General features: G+C 43.3%; 1 protein-coding gene across 1 annotated transcript in view; it reads right to left on the reverse strand.

Annotated features, from left to right (window-relative positions):
• Positions 1–1643: 1643 nt before the first annotated feature.
• Positions 1644–21317, reverse strand: part of LOC120108395 — a 55197-nt gene continuing 35523 nt past the window's right edge. Inside the window, 4 exon segments of the mRNA XM_039121996.1 lie at positions 1644–2026; positions 8434–8504; positions 8714–8827; positions 8991–9076. Coding sequence (XP_038977924.1) covers positions 2011–2026; positions 8434–8504; positions 8714–8827; positions 8991–9076 — 287 coding nt within the window. The 3' untranslated portion in view covers positions 1644–2010.

Consider the following 21317-nt stretch of genomic DNA (forward strand, 5'->3'; position numbering starts at 1 on the left):
CCAGCAAGCTCCAAGCTCCTCGGACAATATCCCAAGACTGAGGGTAAGACAACCAAACCTTCTCAAAGCGGAAGGAGCAATGGTGACTGGAGTCAAATGCCATCGAGATCAGTAGCGGACAATGATCCAAGGCAATCTGAGATAAGTGGCTGACTCGATAGGAAGGAAACCGGATAATCCAATCAATAGACGCCACGGCTCTATCAAGCCGCTCCCAAACCCTGGCTCTACCGGACTGGTTGTTACACCAGGTAAACCGCGGTCCGGAGTCTGCGATAGGAATCACAGAACTCCCTCCTATCCATTGTGTCAGTAAAAGCCCTACGACCCCTCTTCTCGCTAGCGTTCTGGATACAATTGAAATCTCCCACCACCGCTAACGAAAACCCCTGGGCGACTACATGGGTGATTTCGTCCCACAAGACTCTCCTAGTCCTATAGTCAGTGCTCGTATACACTCCGCTTAAAACCCACGGTGTTGCGTTGGAATCCAAGACAACCTTAATAACTTGTTGGGAGTAGTAGTGGAAAGCGTCTACTAACGCCACACCCCGCTTCCACATTGCCAAAATACCCCCAGACAGCCCTTGGGATTCTATTGCTATTGCGTAGATCTCCCAATCTGTCTCTATAAAGCAGAGCCCTTTACCGAACAAACATGTTTCGTAGAGGAAGTAGATCTCTGATCCATAGATCTGCACCAACCTCCTGAAAGACGACATGAAAGACGGCTTTGCCGCCCCTCTACAATTCCATGCTAAAATCTTCATAGAGAAAAATCCGAGAGTTCGGCCACAGGCACGTCCACCCCTTGAGCCTCAGGATCCATCTCCACCTCGGGATAAATGCCACCCCACTGAACGTCATCCACACTGGCTCTAGAAACGGCCCGTATAACAACCGCTTTAACCCATTGCACAACCGTCGAATAATCCACCATAAGCAGTTAATATTTATAAAACCTGTTGCTATCTAGCAGAATGCTGTTGGATTAGACATTATTAGAAAAAAAAAAAGGGGGACATCTCCTGCATGAAATAAAGCATGCAGCATTTGATTTATATAACAGGAGGGAGAGACAATCCCATTTCATACCTGTCAAGATATGCAACCATGAAAAAAAATAGGTGAAACAAACAGGAATCCTTCATGGGAAGGTTTGAACAGTGAGAGTAAGATGTGAAAAACAATGGCCGCTTGACCCCGGTTAGCTGGCGGGAGGGAAATGAAGAATGCCTATTCTTTTGGATATGGGTGCCTGGTGCCCACTAGGATTGGAAACTTGAGGCTGGGTTGCCTAGCCACTGATGCATTGCCATCCAGGTGTAGGATCGGACGTCTCACAGTTACCCAAAGGAGAATGCATATTCACTCTATCAACAGAGTCCAGACTGGTTTTTGCCTGGACTTGTCCAGACCAGACACCCACACCACCACCTGGCACCTGCACTGGAAACTTGAGTAGGCGCATGCAATTAGGGTAAACAGGTAGCAGGAAGATCACCCTCGACGATCCCGGCGAAACCCCAACTGGAAGCCGACTGTAAGGGAAATATAAGCAAAGCACTGCTTGAAACTGCAGCATAATGCAATTTTCGAAGAATTCCCACATTCAGGGAGCTGATTATCCTTCTAAGAAAATATTACCAAATGAGGTGTACTAACCGTCCAGATTCACATATATACAGTACTCAGTACATACAGTCACATTTACACACACTGATGCTTCACATCTGGCAGCAGCCAGTACATATGCCAAGAAGGATAGTGAGACCAAAGCTTTCAAAAAACAAGGCAACAGTCTTCGAACTTCTGCCACCTTATATATTTACAGATTCCATTTACAAAATTTTGCTGTAGTATCACCGAGCTACATCGGCCAAAATTTGGACGACCAGAAAGTAGAACTCCAAGACACAAGTTTGCCAAGCAATGATGTGGGACAAAACCTGACATGGTTTCAACACGACATATATCAGGGTTTTTGTCTGTTTCACGCGTCTCCTTATCTTACTCTCTCTCCAACCTGATACGACATATGATATAGTCAGTGATAAGCCTCGTGCTAACGCAACCATATCTTTATGAGTTTGGTTTTCCAGAGATTCTAATCTTAAATTCCCACAGACGGCCCTGTAATAAGGTGACAATCTACAGCAGCATGCCCAATGAAAAACATAAGTATTATCAAGAACTATCAAGAAACACAAGAAGGTTTTGTAGCACAAACAGTTATCAAGAACCCCTAATGATGCATGGAATGGAGCTCAGGTGCTTTCAATTGTTAAGACTTAAGACACTTCATCTTGCCAAACCATGTTGACATCATTATCATCATGGTAGATTAGGTGTCTCTCTCTCTCTCTCATATTTCATTTCTCTTTATCCAAAGTTCTCCTTAGATTAGTGTAGTTAACCTTTCAACTCAAGGCAGCAGTCATAGCATGGCTTCAATATGTATGGGATTGCACACATTGGACCGCTCCAGAGAAGGCTTTATTTATTGCTGGCACGTTTATATTTATTGCAACCATGTAGTATGCCACTCAAGGTTATCAAAAAAGCCAATCAGAGCAGCTACTTTTAGTTGAACTGTTTCAACTATACTTGTTCAAACGTGCAAATTTTTAATGTGTTTAGCTACTTAACATCTTTCTGATTAGTTGGATTGTTTAAAGGATAATATTGAAATTTTACTGTGTGGAACTTAATTTTTCACAATTTCAATAATTGAAATATGACATCTCATGCAACATATGATCTAATGTTTTTAATTGATGCTGCTTTCTTTTCGTACACTATAATCCAAATAATGGAAAGAGTGTGCCTTCACCCATCACACCTCACTCCAAAAGCCAATTTGTGAAGGATGTGTACACCTTGTCTTCCCTCTCTTGCACTCTTTCTGGTTTTTAATTTTATCTTTATTATTTTCTTTAATGTTTTTAGTTCCACATCAGGAATTGCAGTAAATATTATTTTCTTTTCAACTATGTTAATAGTTGTCTGCATCGGTCCTATCTTCCTTTACTCTTATAGTACATGGTTATTGATTCAAATAAATATAGTTAGTCATCACTGTAGTCACTTTATTTAAAATACATGTGCTTTCTAGATTCTATATGCATGACTTAACAAATTGCGTAAGCTAAGGGACTGAGGTGTGGACATGCAGCTAAAAGCTATAGAATGCTCCATTATTCCCTACCATACTGCATACGTGTATCTAAACATATTAAAATTACAGCATAACCTTCCCCTCCCTCCCTCCCTCCTCTTCATCCTTCCCCTTCATCTCCTCACCTCTCTTTCCTTTCCTACCTGCCTAATCCTCTTGCCTCTTCCTCTCCTCCGACTATCCCTACTCCCTTTTTAGTTCCCCCTGGCACACTTCTCCTTTCATCCTACACTTCTGCTACCCTACTTAATGTTTCTTGTTTAACCGAAAAAAAATTTCTTATGAATTTCTTATTTTCCACTTACTTTTATCTATTTTTATGAATTTCATTTATCGTAATTGCATATCTGCTATATGACACCTTAGTTGCCTGCACATTGCTGCCAAATTTTCCAAATCTTGAACTAAACAGCCAATATGGCAAGTTTCAAATACTGTAAATTAAGGTCTGCCGAACCGGGCCATACCGCCCGATTTAGGCAGAACCGAACCGACCCGATCTCGGGTCGGTTCGGTTCGCTATAGAAAAACGGTTCCGGCCCCCAATGTTATTGGCCGAAATCGGACGATTCCGTCCAGTTCGCAGCAAGTCAAGGGTGTGGAATTATTGCCATGCTGTGGCATCTGGTTAGACCCAGACTCTATGCGAACCGGTTAGTTTGCATCGAGTCAATGGGTGCAGAATTATTGCCACAGCGTGGGCATTGTGGTAGGGCTTTGGCTTTAAAAGCCGAACGCCACTGAAGAAGGCCCAAGAAAGACTTCCCAATGGTCAGTCCAAGCCTTTCTCTTTCCAAAAAATCCACAAACAATACTGATTCAGACTGTCAGAAGAAAGAGCCAAGACTAAATAAGGTGTGCTTCTTTTTTTCTATCTTCTTTCTTTTTTTTGTAGGCACCTTGAAAAGATAGCTCGAAAATTACAAAATAAAAGAAGATCATGCCAAATTTTTTGATTTGGGCTTGATTTTTTTACATGTTGTAGATCTATGGACGATGTATATAATAATATAAAAATTTTTAATTTTCAAGGTCATTTAGAGGACATGATACAGCTACAGATGACCTCATACGTGGAGTAAGATCCATAAATGTATTAGATTTCGAGTCGTATACTGGATCGTATTATCCGCAGCCACATGCAGTCTATGACCCATACAGATACGGATATGAATATAGTGCGTCCGAGACATCTTCTAGTGACTACTATCTAATGCAACCCGAAAAATCTCAAGGGTCGAATTTTGCCGCTGGTATATTTGGATGGACCCCTCCACAACCGTATTATCAGCCAGAGGATCTCTCAGAGCCAGAGCTTCAGCAAAAGTGCTTATAACCCGGCGTGTCTTCCTCATGGGATGAACATACAAGATTACAACACCGCTTGGTTAGAGGGGTAGATTGATGTGCCTCCTGATTATGCTGATGATCCGGATATCTACGAGAGACATCGCCGCTCGACCCAATTTTAGATATCAGTATGTATATTGGACTTTAAAAGTATATTGGACTTTAAATGTATATAATTGATTGTATCTTGATTTGAAAATATTTTATGTTGTTCATTTTATGATTTGTATCATTTTAAAGCAATAAGATGCATCTAGGATAAACCAGAATCATAGAAGCACCAAAAAACATCAAAAAAACATCACATTAGACTTAAATTCATAGAAAAAGTATAAAAAAAGAGAGAATTACAAAAAAAATAGGACGTGCCGATACGGCCGGTTCGATTCGGCCTGAACTAGTACCGAACCATACCAGGCGCTAACCGGTATAGATTCTGATACCGGTTCGGCGGACCTTGCTGTAAATTAATCTTCTATTTTTCATCGGAAGCCTTTCTTTACCCCAAAGTTTCCTTAACAAGGAACCAGATAGTACTATACAAAACAAAAGGTTGGTGCCAAGTAGAAAGATTAGTTGCAATATGTCCTTAAAATCGGCAAATCAAACTTCCATGTACCTAGGAAAGATATAGATGGATAAGGCATGGAATTTAAGGTTTTATCAGGTTGTGAAGCATAGGTCCCAAGGAACACAAAATTAACCCGACCATGTGATTTTCAAGGAGGTGACACCTATCAATCACTACGAGGATGCCAAATACCAGAGATTGCTCTCAGCTAATACAAAAAGTATAAGATAGATTGAAGGGAGGGAAGTAAAAGTCTCTATCTATGATGGGCAGAGGGGTGTTGGTTAAGTTGGTGCTTTGTGCAGTTCCAGTTTATCAAATGACCAGCACTATTGTGCCGAGGGCAGTCATCCACAAGCTAGAGAGTTTGTTAAGAAATTTCCTGTGGGGCTACACTGACAGTTCCAAGAGGGTGCATCTCTTAGCCTGGGATGTGGTGTGTCAACCAAGAAAGGAGGCTGGCCTCACTTTCCAGCCTTTCACTGCTCGTCATGATGCCTTCTGGGCTAATAATGTCATCAGTTTCCTGTTGAATTCAAGGAGTTTCTGGTTACTCTGAGAGCTAAATATGGCACTTGGGAATCTACATCCAATCCAGTTCCACCAAATAATAGCTCGTTTATTTGGAAAGCTATCTGCTCTTTTGATCATGACTAGCATCAGATGGATTATTGGGGACGGAAATTTGATCAGCATTCTCAATGATCCCTAGATCTTGCAGCTCCCCCTCAATTGCACCCTTACTTATTGGATTGCCTTGCAATGGAAAATATGAAGGTTAAAGACCTTATCACAGAGGGAGTCGGGGGTGGGATGTGGCTTTCATCAAGCAGGTTTTTGGTGATGGCCTGGCTCAGAAAATGCTGTCTCTTGCCTTACCGATTCATGGGACTTGTGATAGATTGGGCTGGAATGGTTCGGTGTTTTTTATAAGCTCTATTGTCACAGCCCTTCAGTAAGAAGGGATATGGTGTGGATATGGAAAGTGAAGATTCATCCCATAGTGGCATGGCATCATCTACCCTGCCATGAAGTTCTACATCGGAGGGGTATTCAAGTCTCCCCATATTATAATTGTTGCCCAAAAGTAGTTGGGATAATCGAGCATGTTCTCCTTAGCACCCAAAAGCCACGAGTGTGGAGTATGGCAGTCATTCTCATTGTGGCGTCTTGGCTTAGCATTCCCCTGGACCTTTTTTCGCAGGGCCTTCAGCAGGAGTTGCAGCGTGTTGCCACTCACAATCATGCGACTTTAGTGTGTTATATAGCCCACCACATATGGGGAGCAAGGAACAGTTGCATATTTGAGGGCAATGCTAAGGCCCCAAATGGTCTTTATGTAGGCAACCACCCAAGCAGAAGAGTTCACTAGCTCTCACACCCTGGAGAGGTCTTTGATGATAAAGAAAATCTCAGGTTCCTCCCTTGCAGCTTCTGCATCCTCACATCGGATCCATTTCATATGGAAACCTCCACCCCCAAGCTTCCTCAAGATCAATTTTGATGGTAGTGTGGTGAGCAGTGGTGCAGGCTTTGAAATTTGAGGATTGAAATCCTCAATGTTGTCACAAGTGGATTGCATTTGTATGATACTACACACCAATGGCAAAATTGGAAGGGGCATAGAAAGGATTGGTGTATAACACCTCTACTTACAGGATCATGATTGAGGGAGTTCTAAGATTGTCATTAGCAGGATCGCACGCTTCAAAGCCCATTCAAAGGGAATTCATCCTCTATTTTCAGATATTTAGATGATTGGTGCTTCTTTGGAGGCTTTTGAAGCTATGCACATTGATCAGGAAGCAAATAACACAGCAGATTGGGTGGCATCTTTCGTTGCCAACAATCTAGACTCGGTGATTTGGGACTCTAGCGCATCCATTCCTAAGCTGCTTCATGATATTTTGTTTTCTGATTCTATTGGTTGTATCTACTCTAGGGTTGTGTAATCATGCTGTCATGCAAAAAAAAAAGGGGGAGAGAGAGAGAGAGAGAGGTGGCGCCTATTAAATATAGCAGCAAATACATGCAAGCATGTTATGGAGTATCTCATGTGTTTAATTGTGTCCTACAGGGCACCAAAATTTTGCTGTTGTTCAATATTTTTGGTATTGGGATTTTATCTTTTATGAATGTGTATTATTTTTCTCTTGTAGTGTCAATTAAGTATTTACATAAGTTTTTTCCCACTATGTAACAATATATTTACTGATATCTTCCCTTTTGCAAGCTATTCATGGCAAGGTGTACCGTGCCGGTACTAGGCCCCGTACCGGTTGCCTGGTGGCACGAGTCAGCACGGACTGTGTCGGGCCATACCAAGAGAGACAACCTGTTGGAGTTGGAGAAGGAGAAGAAAAAGAGAGAGCGAGTAGGGAAGAGAGGGAGGAGTGGTGGCGGACGCCGGTGGAGGGCCGTGGGGGGCCGGCGGAGGCTGCGGAAAAAAATTTGGAGATCCGCCGCCCCCCCGCAGCCTCCGTTGGCCCTCCACCAGCGTTTGCCACCGCTCCTCCCTCCCTCCACCACTCGCTCTCTCTCTCTTTTTCTTCTCCGACTCCAACAGCGAACTGTTTTCAAAGCCGGAACCATACCGGTAAGCCACCAGTACGGCTCGGAACGGGCAAAATCTTCCGGTTCGGGAGGGTTCCGCATTCCATGATTCATGGTCCAGATGTAGCAACTTTCTGCCTTAGCCTTTCACCAATTAATTATTAAATAATACAATTAATTTGAATTAATTGATGCATGGCCCTTTTATTTGTCAGAAAAAATATTGCATTATCGGAAAGAAAAATGCCTTAAGAATGACTTCTTATTTTAAAGCTGATAAGAATCCCAATATTTTATAACTTGTTTTAGGTTTTTCACTACACTCCATCATAACTTCGTATGTGATTTATAGGTCTAAGTCTAATACTACAACAAATGATATAATTAGATATTCTGTTCTTATGGAGGAATATGCAAGCACTTTGATCATTTGCCATCTTACTTTCAAGATCTCATTGTTTTTTAGAAGAAAAATTGGACAGAGTCCAATGAAGATCTCATCTTACCTCCAACATGTTCCTTCACAAGTTCATATAATTTGCCTCTTTATTCTTTTCCAACTGAGGGACTTAAAGGTAAGTCATGAACACTACAGAGCATAAAGTGTTCTTATTCCATATATATGTTGCAACAATTGCAATGCATAGAGAGCACCAATTCATGCATTAAATGAATGACATGAAAAAGAACAAAGAAAGCAAACTAGTGATGGTACAAACTTCTAGTTGCAAAAGCACAAACAAATGGTAGATGCAAGTAAAGTGGAGTCTGGTTTACTTACATAAAGATTGATTTTCTATCTTCTAAATCCTTTACAATTTGGTTGATTGCATAAACAACCATTTTCGTCACCTGTTCACAATGAACATATAAGAAAAACGTCATAGCATGAATAATGATACAACATGCAAATATAGACTAACTATGCATTCTTTGCTGGCAAAACATGCAAATAAATGTTTCCAGCCAAGATATTAGAATAACTAAATTTGTACATTTACACGAATATAAACAGAAATGTGTTAGAAGAAAAGAAAATGCATTATAGTTAATAAGCCAACCTCTAGTTTCTGTCCCCAAGCATGACGATGGGGGGCACGATATTCCTCCGTCAGACGAATGCACTCATGAACACTCTCAGGAGACATAAAATCAAGCGCAACCTTCATACATGACTATTTAGAATAAAAAAAATTAGTAACAATCTAAAAATCAATGTCTCAGACGTGATTTGCATCAAGGCTTGTAAATTTCCCTCAAATATTGTCCTTGGCAGATTCAAGGATTAAATAAACTGTTCATGCCTAATAAATAGCTCCACCTTCAGTATTAACTAACCTTCAGATTTCGGACTTGATGAGGGCATCCAGCAGGAACGAAGACAGCCTCACCAAGCTTTTGCTCAAATGTCCAAGGCTCTACACCTACATAAGCACTCAAAATATGATAGCTTACTTAGAGATGAAAATATTACCAAAAATGTTTTAAGAGTCTATCTCCTGACCATATTATTTGGAAAAGGAACCGAATATCAAAAGATAAGGTAATTTGAAAGCATAAGGATACAAGATAATTTGACAGAAAAAAACCAGTAAGAACTTCTTGGACAAGCTCAAAGTCTTTTTAACAGGTCTCTTCAAAAATAAATTTTAAGCATGATGAGGAATATTGAACAAATGAACACCAAAAGCTTTCTGTAAAAATACATGGGATTTGGTTCACAGCATATGATGATGAATTCTTGGGATTGTGAGGAAAAGTTGGTGGGATTCTTGTCTCTACAAATATAGTAGTGTAGCTGGTGTTTGTTTTTCTTCTTTTTTTTTTTCTTTTGGTTCCTCTTATCTTGCCTTTCCATCCCTCAAGTTAAAGGATCTGTCGTAATCATAGCCATTATATATATATTCATAAAATAAAGGTTGGGTTGTGTGCATGCTCCAGCTATACCAATTTTACATGGTATCAGAGCCCTACAACTCTTGAGACCAAGGTCCACCGAACCGATCCCAGGACCCGTATCGGTCGGCGCTCGGTACGATTTGGTACTAGCTCGGTTCAGGCCGAATCGAAACAGCCGAACCGATAAGGTGTGCCGGCACGGCCTATTTTTTTTTTTGTAGTTCTCTCTTTTCGAACTTTTGCTATGAATTTAAGTCTAACATTATGTTTTCTTGATGTTTTCTTGATGTTTTTTGATATTTCTATGATACCAGTTTACCTTAGATGATGCATCTTATTGCTTTAAAATGATACAAATCATAAAATAAATATAAAATATTCTCAAATCAAGATACAATCAATTACATACTTTTAAAGTCCAACATACAAACTGATATCTAAAATAGAATCGACTTGCGATGCCTCTCGTAGATATCCAAATTATTAGCATAATCAAGAAGCACATCAACCCACCTCTCTAACCAAGCGGTGTGTAATCTTATATGTTCATCCCATAAGGAACGCGCGTCGGATTATAAGCACTCTAGCTGAAACTCTGGCTCTGAGAGGTGTCCTCCAACTGATGATACGACTGTGGAGGGGCCCATTCGAATATACTGGCAACAAAATCCGACCCGTGAGATGCTCCGGACTGCGTAGGATAGTAGCAACCAGAAGATGCCTCAGACGCAACATATCCATATTCGTATCCGTATGGGTCATAAGTTGTCTGTGGCTGCGGATAATAAGATCCAGTATATGACTCGAAACCTGATATGTCTATAAATCCTACTCCACGTGCGAGGTCATCTGTAGCTGCATCGTGTCCTCCTAAATGACTTCGAAGAGCCCGTCTTCTATATGCAATTGTATTCTCGCGGACTCTACCAGATCGTCCACCGTAGTCCCGATCTCATGTTGAGAATGATAGTGTTATTTTGATAATTAACACAACCATTGAGGAAATATCTAATTAAATACTACAAGTTAATTTGATACATCATTACTGAGTTCGTCACTCTCGGTACAATAAAAGAATGAGATCAAGATGTATTTCAATGATTAATAATGAGATAAGATTTGCGATAGAAAAGAGATAGTGAATTCTAAATTCTAATTCGGCAAAGTTTCAAGTGAAACGTACTCTTAAGGGGACAATAGTAATTTTCATTGTTAAAGAGTATGTAGCAATACCATGGCATACATTCAAAATTGATTGAAGTATATTTCATTGATTATACGGATGAATCTAACCTTAAGTTGCAGCAAAGTGTGGAATGAGTCGACCCCAAGATTGATGGAGTCAACTCCGGCACATCATGGAACCATCTGGCACACTTCTGCAAAAATGGCACGGATGAACAGTAGTTGAGTCGACCCCAAGCTTGCTTAAGTCGACCCTATCTTCAAGCCTCAAGAAAACAAGTATCTGAAATCTCTGAGAGGGTCGACCCCAATGTAACTTGAGTCGACCCCACCTTGAGTCGACCCCAACTGAACATGAGTCGACCCCAAGGCTGTGTCATTCAAAACTGGATCTCTGGAATCCCTGAGAGGGTCGATCCCAATGAAACTTGAGTCGACCCCACTGAACCTTGAGTCGACCCAAAAAGAGTTGAGTCGACCCCAGTGAAAAACAGCTGAAATATAAGGTTCTGTGTTTCCTGAGAGGGCCGACCCCAATATAGCATGAGTCGACCCCAGTGAAAGTTGGGTCGACCCCAGTGAAAGTTGAGTCGACCCCAAGTCTGATGAACAGTGGTTTGAGTCGACCCCAGAAAAGGTTGGGTCGACCCCAGCACGGGCAGAAGCATAACGGCTAGTTCTGCAGAAGTGCTTTTTGTCCTCCTAACAGTAAGTAACGGCTAGTTTTTGAAATCTAACCAATGAGGAGTGTCCAATGGATGAGGGAAACTATTTAAAGTGACAATATTCATCAGAGAAAGCATCCTTTTGCAAAATATCAAAGCTTACACAAGAAAGACAAGTGCCCTAATTTTCTTCGTCCAAGTGCTTCACTCAAAGAGTCAAAAGGAAGTGGTAGAGCAAATTCTAAGGAACATCAAGAGCTCCATCAACCCTTGAAGAGTGAAGCAATCTTGACAAAGAAGAGAGAAGTCTCCTTAAGCGATAACTATATTCTAAACTCTTCTTTGTAGCCTATAATTGTTATATTTGCTCATCTAGGAGTTTCAATTTTCTTCTTCTTTTTAATCACCTTGTAAAAGTTTGTTGGTGAGCCCGTAAAACCAACGGTGAAGGTTTGTTGGTGAGCCCGTAAAACCAACGGTGTAGGTTTGTTGGTGAACCCGTAAAACCAATTGTGAAGGTTTGTTGGTGAGCCCGTAAAACCAACATAGGTTTTTAGTGATCCCGAAAAACCAACATAGGTTTTTCGTCCAAAGTGTAAAAGTTTTTGGATTGTGAGCCCGAAAAACAATCCAACTGTAATCCGCGGGATTATAGTTAATTTCCAAGGGGTCGCTTGGAGAGTGGACGTAGGTGCTTTGGAGAGCACCGAACCACTATACTTCTTGTGTGTTTGCATTGTGTATTGTTTTAACTTCACTCACTCATCAATTGACTAAACTAAGATAGTAAAAATTTAGAGAAACCAATTCACCCCCCCTCTTGGCTCGTCATCTTGGGCAACAAGTGGTATCAGAGCAAGGTGCTCATATAGTATTTGTTGATCTCACAATCAAGATACAAAGATCATGACAACCCAAGTAGGATGTTCTATGAGCGAGGGGCAATCCACAAATAGACCTCCTCTGTTTAATGGCACTAATTACACATACTGAAAAGCTAGGATGAGGATATTCATTCAAGCTCTAGACTATGAATTGTGGAATATCATAACTAGAGGACCACACACACCCACAATTAGTATAGAGGGCACAATCATTCCCAAACCAGAAATAGATTGGAATGAGAGTGATAGAAGACTAGCACAACTAAATGCTAAAGCAATTAATGTACTTTACTGTTCACTAGATGTAAGTGAATTCAAAAGAATATCTACCTGCACCTCCGCGAAAGAAATTTGGGATAAAATGGAGGTCACATATGAAGGAACTAATCAAGTCAAGGAGTCAAAGATAAATATATTAATACATAAGTATGAGTTATTTAAAATGGAATCCACTGAGTCCATAACTGAAATGTTTACTCGATTCACGGAAATCATAAATGGGCTAAAGAGTTTAGAAAAGTCTTATACTAACTCTGAACTAGTGCGAAAAATTCTCAGGTCTCTATCAAGAGTTTGGGAGCCCAAGGTAACAGCAATTCAAGAAGCAAAAGACCTCAATACACTGCAATTAGAAGAACTTCTAGGATCACTCATGATCCATGAGTTGACCATGAGGCAAAATTCAGAAGATGAGGTCAAGAAAAGAAAGACCATTGCCTTGAAGTCTACTACTCCAAAACAGAAAACTGAATCAGAAGAATCTGATGATGAGGAGGAATATGATGAAGAAGGAATGACTATGCTTGAAGAAAATTCAGAAAGTTCATGAGAGGAAAGAAGAAATTTCATAAAAGGAAGCCTTTCCTCAAAGGTAGCTCAAGCAAAGAAAAGGGTAAGGACAAAGAAAAGAAAAAGGAAACACCAATTTACTATGAGTGTAACAAGCCCGGGCATTTCAAGATAGATTGTCCGAAATTGAAGTGGATGGCAAGAAAACTTAAGAAGAAGAACTTCATGGCTGAATGGAGTGAAAGTGAGGAGTCAAGTTCGGAAGAGGAAGATCAACAAGAGACGGCCCAAATCTGCCATATGGCCAATGACGATGAGGTAGATTCTGAACTTGAATGTGATTTTACTGTTGAAGAATTACATGATGCATTTTTAGAACTCATGGAAGAACACAAGAAATTAATCAATAAAAATAAAGTTCTAAACGATGAAAATCAATCTTTTATCCAAGAAAAGCAAAAACTATCTAATGACTATGAAACTTTAAGTAGGAGATTCACCAATGAATCCAAAAGTCAAATGGCTGAAAATGTCAAGTTAAAAAAAGATGCTGAAAAATACAAATTCTTAGTGGACAAGTTTACACTTAGCTCAACTAAGTTAAATATGATTCTTGATAGTCAAAAAGCTGTATATGATAAAGCTGGACTAGGATATAAAACAAATAGGAAACAAAAATACTTAAAGAACATATTTGTGAAAGCCAAAAATGAAAATATAACTTGTCATTGCTGCAATAAATTAGGACATAAAGCATATGAGTGTAACTATAGAAAGTCTAGCTACAATTGAGTAATAATTATAAGCTAAAATCCAAAAAAATTTGGGTTCCAAAAGGAACATCAAGTACTAATCCTAAAGGACCCAACATAGTTTGGGTACCTAAAGCATATTCTTGATCTTGATTGCAGGGGTGTCTTGCAGCTAATAAGGTGGATAAACGATGGTATCTAGATAGCGGCTGTTCAAGACACATGACAGGTGACGTAGAATAATTTGTCACCTTGGAATCTAAGAAGGGTGGAGTGGTAACCTATGGAGACAATGGAAAAGGACTTATCATTGGAAAGGGTAAAATTTACATTACTCCATCCACCTTTATAAATAATGTTTTATTAGTTAATGGTCTGAAACATAACCTACTTAGCATAAGTCAATTTTGTGATAAAAGTCTTAAAGTCACATTTGAAGCTTCAGTATGCATAATCACAAATCCTAAAGATAATAGCATTGTACTTATAGGACAAAGGCTGAGAAATATTTACATGGTAGATCTTCATGAGTTAGGCAAGAAAAATGGATTATGTTTAATTACTAATGAAGAAAGGAAAAATGAACTAAGTTGACTTTGGCATCGTAGACTAGGACATGCTAGTATGGACTTAATATCAGGACTAGTCAAGAAGGATTTGATAAAGGATGTGCCAAAATTGATTTTTGAAAAGGACAAAATCTGTGGACCATGCTCATTAGGAAAGCAAACAAAATCATCCTTCAAATCAAAGAATATAGTATCAACCACTAGGCTTTTTGAACTCATACACATGGATCTATTTGGACCCACTAGAACCACAAGTCTAGGAGGGAAGAAGTATGGACTAGTTATAGTAGATGATTTTTCAAGATATACATGGGTTTCATTTCTTACACATAAGAATGAAGCATTTTCAGCATTCTTGAAATATTATAAAAATATCATAACTGAAAAGAAGCTCACCTTAATAGCAATTCGAAGTGATCATGGAACTGAATTTGAAAATCAACACTTTGAAGAATTTTGTAATGAAAATGGCATCTCACATCAATTTTCAGCACCTAGAACGCCTCAACAAAATGAGGTTGTTGAAAGAAAAAATAGGACCTTGGCAGAAATGGCACGCACAATGTTGTGCGAGTCAAATCTTCCAAAGTACTTTTGGGCTGAAGCTATAAGTACTGCTTGCCAGGTTCTAAATCGGGTTTTGATACGACCTATAACCAAAAAAACTCCTTATGAACTTTGGAAGAATAAGAAACCAACTGTTAAATATCTTAGAGTATTTGGATGTAGATGTTTCATTTTAAACAATGGCAAGAAGGATCTAAGTAAATTTGATGCCAAGTCAGATGAAGGTATCTTCTTAGGATACTCTATATCTAGCAGGGCATACAGAGTATTCAACAAAAAAACTCTTGTAGTTGAAGAGTCAGTTAATATCATTTTTGATGAGTCTGATAGTGAGTCTCCTAGGAGAGAAAATATTCTTGATGATGCAGGAATTATTGACTTTGAAAAATTGAATCTTGATGACGTGCCAAATCAAGAAAAGGAAAATGATCGCGTGCCACCACAATCTCAAAACTTGCCAAAGAAATGGAGGCAAGGTTCGCCGTACCGGTACCGAACCCCGTACCGGTATCGCACTAGTATGGGCGTACCGAATGTCGGTACGGTATGGTATGCGGTATGCCAGGCGTACCGACATTGGCGTACCGATACCGGTACCCATCGGTACGGGTACGGTACGTCCGGTACCGGCCAGTACCGACCGATACAGCATACCATGAATGGAGGTATGCACATGGACACCCTAAAGACTTAATCATTGGTGATCCATCTCAAGGGGTAAGAACTCGATCCTCTCTTAGAAATTTAAATGATTATCTTGCTTTTGTTTCACAATTAGAACCCAAGACTTATGAAAAAGCTAAAAAAGACACAAATTGGATAAATGCTATGCAAGAAGAATTAAATCAATTCAAAAGAAGTAATGTATGGACATTAACTGAGAGACCAAAGAATAACTCTGTAATTGGAACAAAATGGATCTTTAGAAATAAATTAGATGAAAATGGAATAGTTATAAGAAATAAAGCTAGACTTGTAGCTAAGGGATACAATCAAGAAGAAGGGATAGATTTTGAGAAAACATTTGCTCCCGTGGCCAGATTAGAAGCTATTAGATTACTTCTAGCTTTTGCATGCTTCATGAATTTCACATTGTATCAAATGGATGTAAAAAGTGCCTTCTTAAACGATTTTATAGAGGAAGAAGTATATGTAGAGCAACCTCCTGGTTTTGAAAATCATGAATTGCCAAATCATGTGTTTAGATTACAAAGGCATTATATGGATTGAAACAAGCACCTAGAGCTTGGTATGATCGGCTAAGCAAATTTCTACTGAATAATGATTTCAGTAGGAAAAATGTAAATAAAACACTTTTTCTTAAAAGAAGAGACAAAAATCTACTAGTAGTTCAAATATACGTAGATGACATAATTTTTGGTACCACTAATGATAATCTTTGCAAAGAGTTTGCTAAATTAATGCAAGGAGAATTCGAGATGAGTATGATGGGAGAACTAAATTTCTTTCTCGGATTACAAATCAAGCAAACTAAGGAAGATATCTTCATTCATCAAACTAAGTACACAGAAAATATTAAAGAAGCTTGGGAATGAAAATCACATGAGAATAGGCACCCCAATGAATCCCACTAGTAAGCTAGACAAAGATGAAAAAGGAAAAAGTATAGATATAAAGCTTTATAGAGGCTTAATTGGATCTTTGCTTTACCTTACTGCTAGTAGGCCAGACATAGTGTTTAGTGTGGGAATATGTGCTAGATACCAATCAGATCCTAAGGAGTCACATCTAACTGCTGTCAAAAGAATCCTTAGATATTTAAGAGCAACCACAAACATAGGTTTATGGTACTCTAGAGACTTCTATCTAGATTTACTTGCATATTCTGATGCAGATTTTGCTGGTTGCAAATTAGATAGGAAGAGCACTAGTGGAACATGTCAATTTTTCGGAAATAACTTAGTATCATAGTTTAGCAAAAAGCAGAATTCGGTAGCATTGTCAACGGCTGAGGCCGAATATATAGCTGCTGGGAGTTGCTGTGCTCAAGTACTATGGCTCAAGCAACAACTAGAGGACTATGGAATTAAACTTGACAACATTCCTATAAAGTGTGATAACACTAGTGCCATTAACCTTACTAAAAATCCGATTCAGCACTCTAAAGCCAAACACATTGAAATAAGATATCATTTCATTAGAGATCATATGAAAAATGGGAACATATGTATTGAGCATGTATGTACTGAGAAATAATTAGCTGACATATTCACAAAACCTTTAAGTGAAGATAGATTTTGCATGCTTAGGAGAGAATTAGGCATATGTGATCCTTTTGATTGAGGAGATATAAAAAGGAGCATGTTGTCTCATGATACTCTTCTCACATTTCGAAAAATCCATGAAACATTAGTTAAACTAGTCATTTATAGATTCCTTACTCATGTATCATTGTCCCATAAAGAACTTGTAAGGATTGGAGGAAAGGAAGTGTTGCTGGTGGTCCAAACCGAGAACGCTTGGCACAGCGGTGTGAACGGGATTCCGTCTGAGTTGCCTTGGTTGGTGTTGATTGCGCTCCACCTTCCACCGGAAAACCTGCAAGCAAGCCTCGCACCACCACTGGGGTAGTGGGGGCCCTCCGACGATCAAGTCAGAGGAGATTGGAGGAGAAGGAGAGATAATAGTAGCAAGTAAGAGAATGCACTGGAAGTTCTTGCTTACCTCCCCCCTTCTCCCCCCAGCCGCATATATGCCAGGCTGGGGGGTCCTTCCGGGGGGTTGGTCATCGTGTGGCACGATGGAGTTGCCACTGACATGGCCGTTACAGGGCGTCGTGGGGCAGCGCTGGGTACGGCCATGACAGGGCGTAGTGGAGCTCCGCTTTGTACGGCTGTTACAGGAGATCGTGGAGCAGCGCCGGATACGACCGTTGCAGGGAGTAGTGGAGCAGAGGGTCGCGGCGTGCTTCAGGGGAACAGCCTGTCGTTGTCGAGAGATTGCCGACTCGGGGTCGGATTGCTGGATCAAGGGGCAGCCGACTCGGGGTCGGGCTGCGAAGCCAAAGATATCCGACTCGGGGTCGGGTTGCTGGATCAAGGGGCAGCCGACTCGGGGTCGGGCTGCGAAGCCGAAGATATCCGACTCGGGGTCGGATTACTGGATCAAGGGGCAGCTGTAGTCTTCTTGGGCGCGTGTGCCGGTCACGTGGGGCATGGTGGCTGAGTTCCCCCGTAACAGTAGCCCCCCACTTCCGAGCCTGGAACCAGAAGGGGAACGGGTGAAGGAAGTGATGCTTCGAGATTGCCGCCATCCCTCGGAGAGGCGCGCGCGCTTCGAGCTCCCCGCCTTCTTTATGGCGTATGGCGGTTGTTGCTGACCTGGCAGTCTGAGGATTTCGGCGGACACCCTTCCTTAATGGCGTCGATTCGCCTTTGGGGCGCGAGCGACCCTTCGGCAGCCAGGCGTCCTCTGGCGTCACCGAGGCGTCACCCACCTTTCCGCCTATTTAACCGGGGGTCCTCCGTCCGCCTTTCTCTTTACAGACATCTTCGAGTTTCTCTTTTGCGCTGCCGTCATCGCCGTCGGACTGTTCGCTTGCTCCTCCTTTGACGCTCTCGGAGCCGTTCTTCCTTCTCTTCCGGTGAGTTGCCCCATTCTTTAATTTAGGGCTCTCCATACTCTCCTTTTGTATTAGTGTACTCCAGTCGTTCCGGTCCTTTCCCCCTTCTTGACCCTGTCCTGACCGTAGATTCACTGGCCATTAGGGATGGGCGAAGTGAGAGCAGACCGCATTAAGTCGGAGTTGGTCGCCGAAGACCTAGATAGGTTCGTGGCTCGATACCACCTTCCCGAGGCCTGCAATGTTACACTCCCGGGGCCTGAGGAGAGGATGTCCCATCCTCCTCCAGGGAAGGTTGCCATCAATGAGGGCATTCTTCAGGCCGGGTTCCGCTTTCCCCCCTCGGACTTAGTCGTTCAGGTGCTTCGGGGTTTAAGAGTGGCGCCGACGCAACTGGTGCCGAACTCATGGCGCGCCCTGACGGCCTTTCAGGTTCTCTGCCGCATGCACGAGGTTCCCGCCACCCTGAATGTCTTTTGGGAATGCTACGGCCTGAGCGGCCACCCCCAGGATAAAGGGTGGTGGTGCTTTGCGGCGCGGCGAGGGTGCGGCCTTGTCAAGGAGGCTCCTACCTCCATTCACGGCTGGAAGGGGCGCTTCTTTTTCGTTGACGCAGATCCCTCTTGGGGAATCAGGGCAACCTGGAAGACGCCGATGAAGTCCCCGATTGGCTTATCGAGGTTGTCGAGGGAGGAATCCGATGGCGTCGCCGTCTTGAAGGAGTTGGTTGCCGAGGGCCGGCTCCCCCCGGTGGCTCGCCTTATTTCCGAGGATACCTTGGTGAACGTCGGTCTGAGCTCGGTCCCCGCTGACCGTGAGCCCGCCACCATTTCTTTTTTAGCTCCTTTCTCCTCTTTCGTCTCGTTCTTTCCTTCAGTTTCTCAACCTCCGACCACCTCGTCCTTTTTGCAGAGATCGACGACGTCATGCGGTCGGACAAGGCAACGGCTGTTGGTAGGACGTCCCTACTGGAAGCAGTCCGGAGGAAGAAACGAGCTCCTCCGAGCGGGGCCCCACCGGCGAAGAAGTCCCGCCGGCAGGCGACTCCGACGCCGACAGACGGGTCCGGACCCGCCGATCAGGGGGACGCCGCGGGCGCGGACCGGCAGTTGATGCTGTATCAGCCCTCCGACGCCGAGACTACCGTTTCTCCGGAGGCATCACCCGGGCGCGCCCGGGATGGACGGGTTGGACGTGATCGGTCCCCAGCCCAGCCTTCGACTCGGTCGGCTCCGGATGATACGAGGAGGGACGCGCCGAGGCCCCGGCCGAGCGGGACCCTGTCAATTCCAGGGGCGGTCCCCGCCCCGAGCATGGTCAGCATGACTCTTCCCCAAGCGATGGGTAAGGGTAAGGCTGCAGAACCACCGTCCGACTCCGGGGAGAAGTCGGGGTCGGCCTTCACTTTCGCCGGCGCCCGAAACCTCATCGAGACGGTGCTGCTGGAGAAGGACCGCAGGCGGGTCCGGGAGATGAGGGTCCCTGACGTTGGGGCTGCCAGCTGCGTCTGTCTCATGTCGGTGAGTGTTCTTTTGGTCGCTTTCATCATTTATAGGCTCTGTTGATCCCCGCCTGACGCCCTCGTTTTTCCTATCTCTTAGCTCGCCCAGTACATGATCCGCCTGGAGGAGTGCTACGAGGAACAGGCGAGGCTTCTGGCGAGGGCCGAGAGCCAACTGAAGGCAGTAGAGGAGGGAGGTCAGGCTGCGGCGGGGAGGACGACCAGGGACCTCGAGACGAGGCTCCAGGTGGCCGAAGAGCGGGCACTCGGCTTCGCCACCCTCGAGAAGCAACTGTTGGAGGCTCGGGAGCAACTCAAGGTTGCCTCGGGTCTCGAGGGCGAGATCAAGAAGGCGGAGGAGCGGGCCGAGAAGCAGTCCCGGAAGGCTGCCGACTACCGGGAGAGGTGGGAGAAGGCCCAGCGGTCAGCCGACAACGCCCGCAACCGGACCCGGTCTCTTGAAGCCAAGCTGGGCGAATTGGAGTCGGCCTTGGAGAAGTCCCGCGCGAGCGACCAGGAGCTTCATTCGCGCCTGGAGGAGGCTGAGGCTGCTCGCATCGCTGCCGAGGCGAAGCACAAGGAGGCCCAGGCTGATCTGCTGAGGGTCTCCTCCGAGGCGGATGACCGGATTGTGGCGAAGGTCTTGGAGGCAAAAGCTCAGATTATGGAGCGAGCAGAGGCGGCGCTGGCCGAGAAGAGTGCGGAGATCGGGCGTCAGGCGGTACAGGCTTATCGTCAGTCCGCCGAGTTCACCCGTGACATGTCGGGGGCGGTACAGGCCTATCGTCAGTCTGACGAGTTCGTCCGTGACATGTCGGACGCGGGGTCCGACTCCTTTGTCTTAGGCTTCGAGGAAGGCCTGGCAAGGGTGTCGGCTAAGTACCCCGAAATTGACCTGAGTGGGATCTCCCTTCTCGACTCCCCTCCGGCGCCATTGCCTGCTGATTCTCCAACCGTCTCCCTACCCCTTGCAGACGTGCCGGGCGTTCCCGACCCGGGGGTTCCTCCAAGCTGACCCTCTGTACTTTTCTTTGTGTGTTGGCGTTTTGCCAAGTTGTATGGGTCTCGGCCCTGAAACAATGAAAGTTAATGCAAATAGAGTTTCTTCATTTCACTTTCGTCCTTCTTTTTAACTCTTGGTAGCGTCTCGCTGACTCCCGACTCTTGAAATTCTTCCGGCGCTAGGCCAGGGATCTGAGGGTTAGGCCTCAGGAAATTCTTCCGGCGCTAAGCCAGGCGTCCGAGGGTTAGGCCTCAGGAAATTCTTCCGG

The sequence above is a fragment of the Phoenix dactylifera genome, unplaced genomic scaffold, assembly GCF_009389715.1.
Source record: "Phoenix dactylifera cultivar Barhee BC4 unplaced genomic scaffold, palm_55x_up_171113_PBpolish2nd_filt_p 001313F, whole genome shotgun sequence".
Taxonomy (NCBI): domain Eukaryota; kingdom Viridiplantae; phylum Streptophyta; class Magnoliopsida; order Arecales; family Arecaceae; genus Phoenix; species Phoenix dactylifera.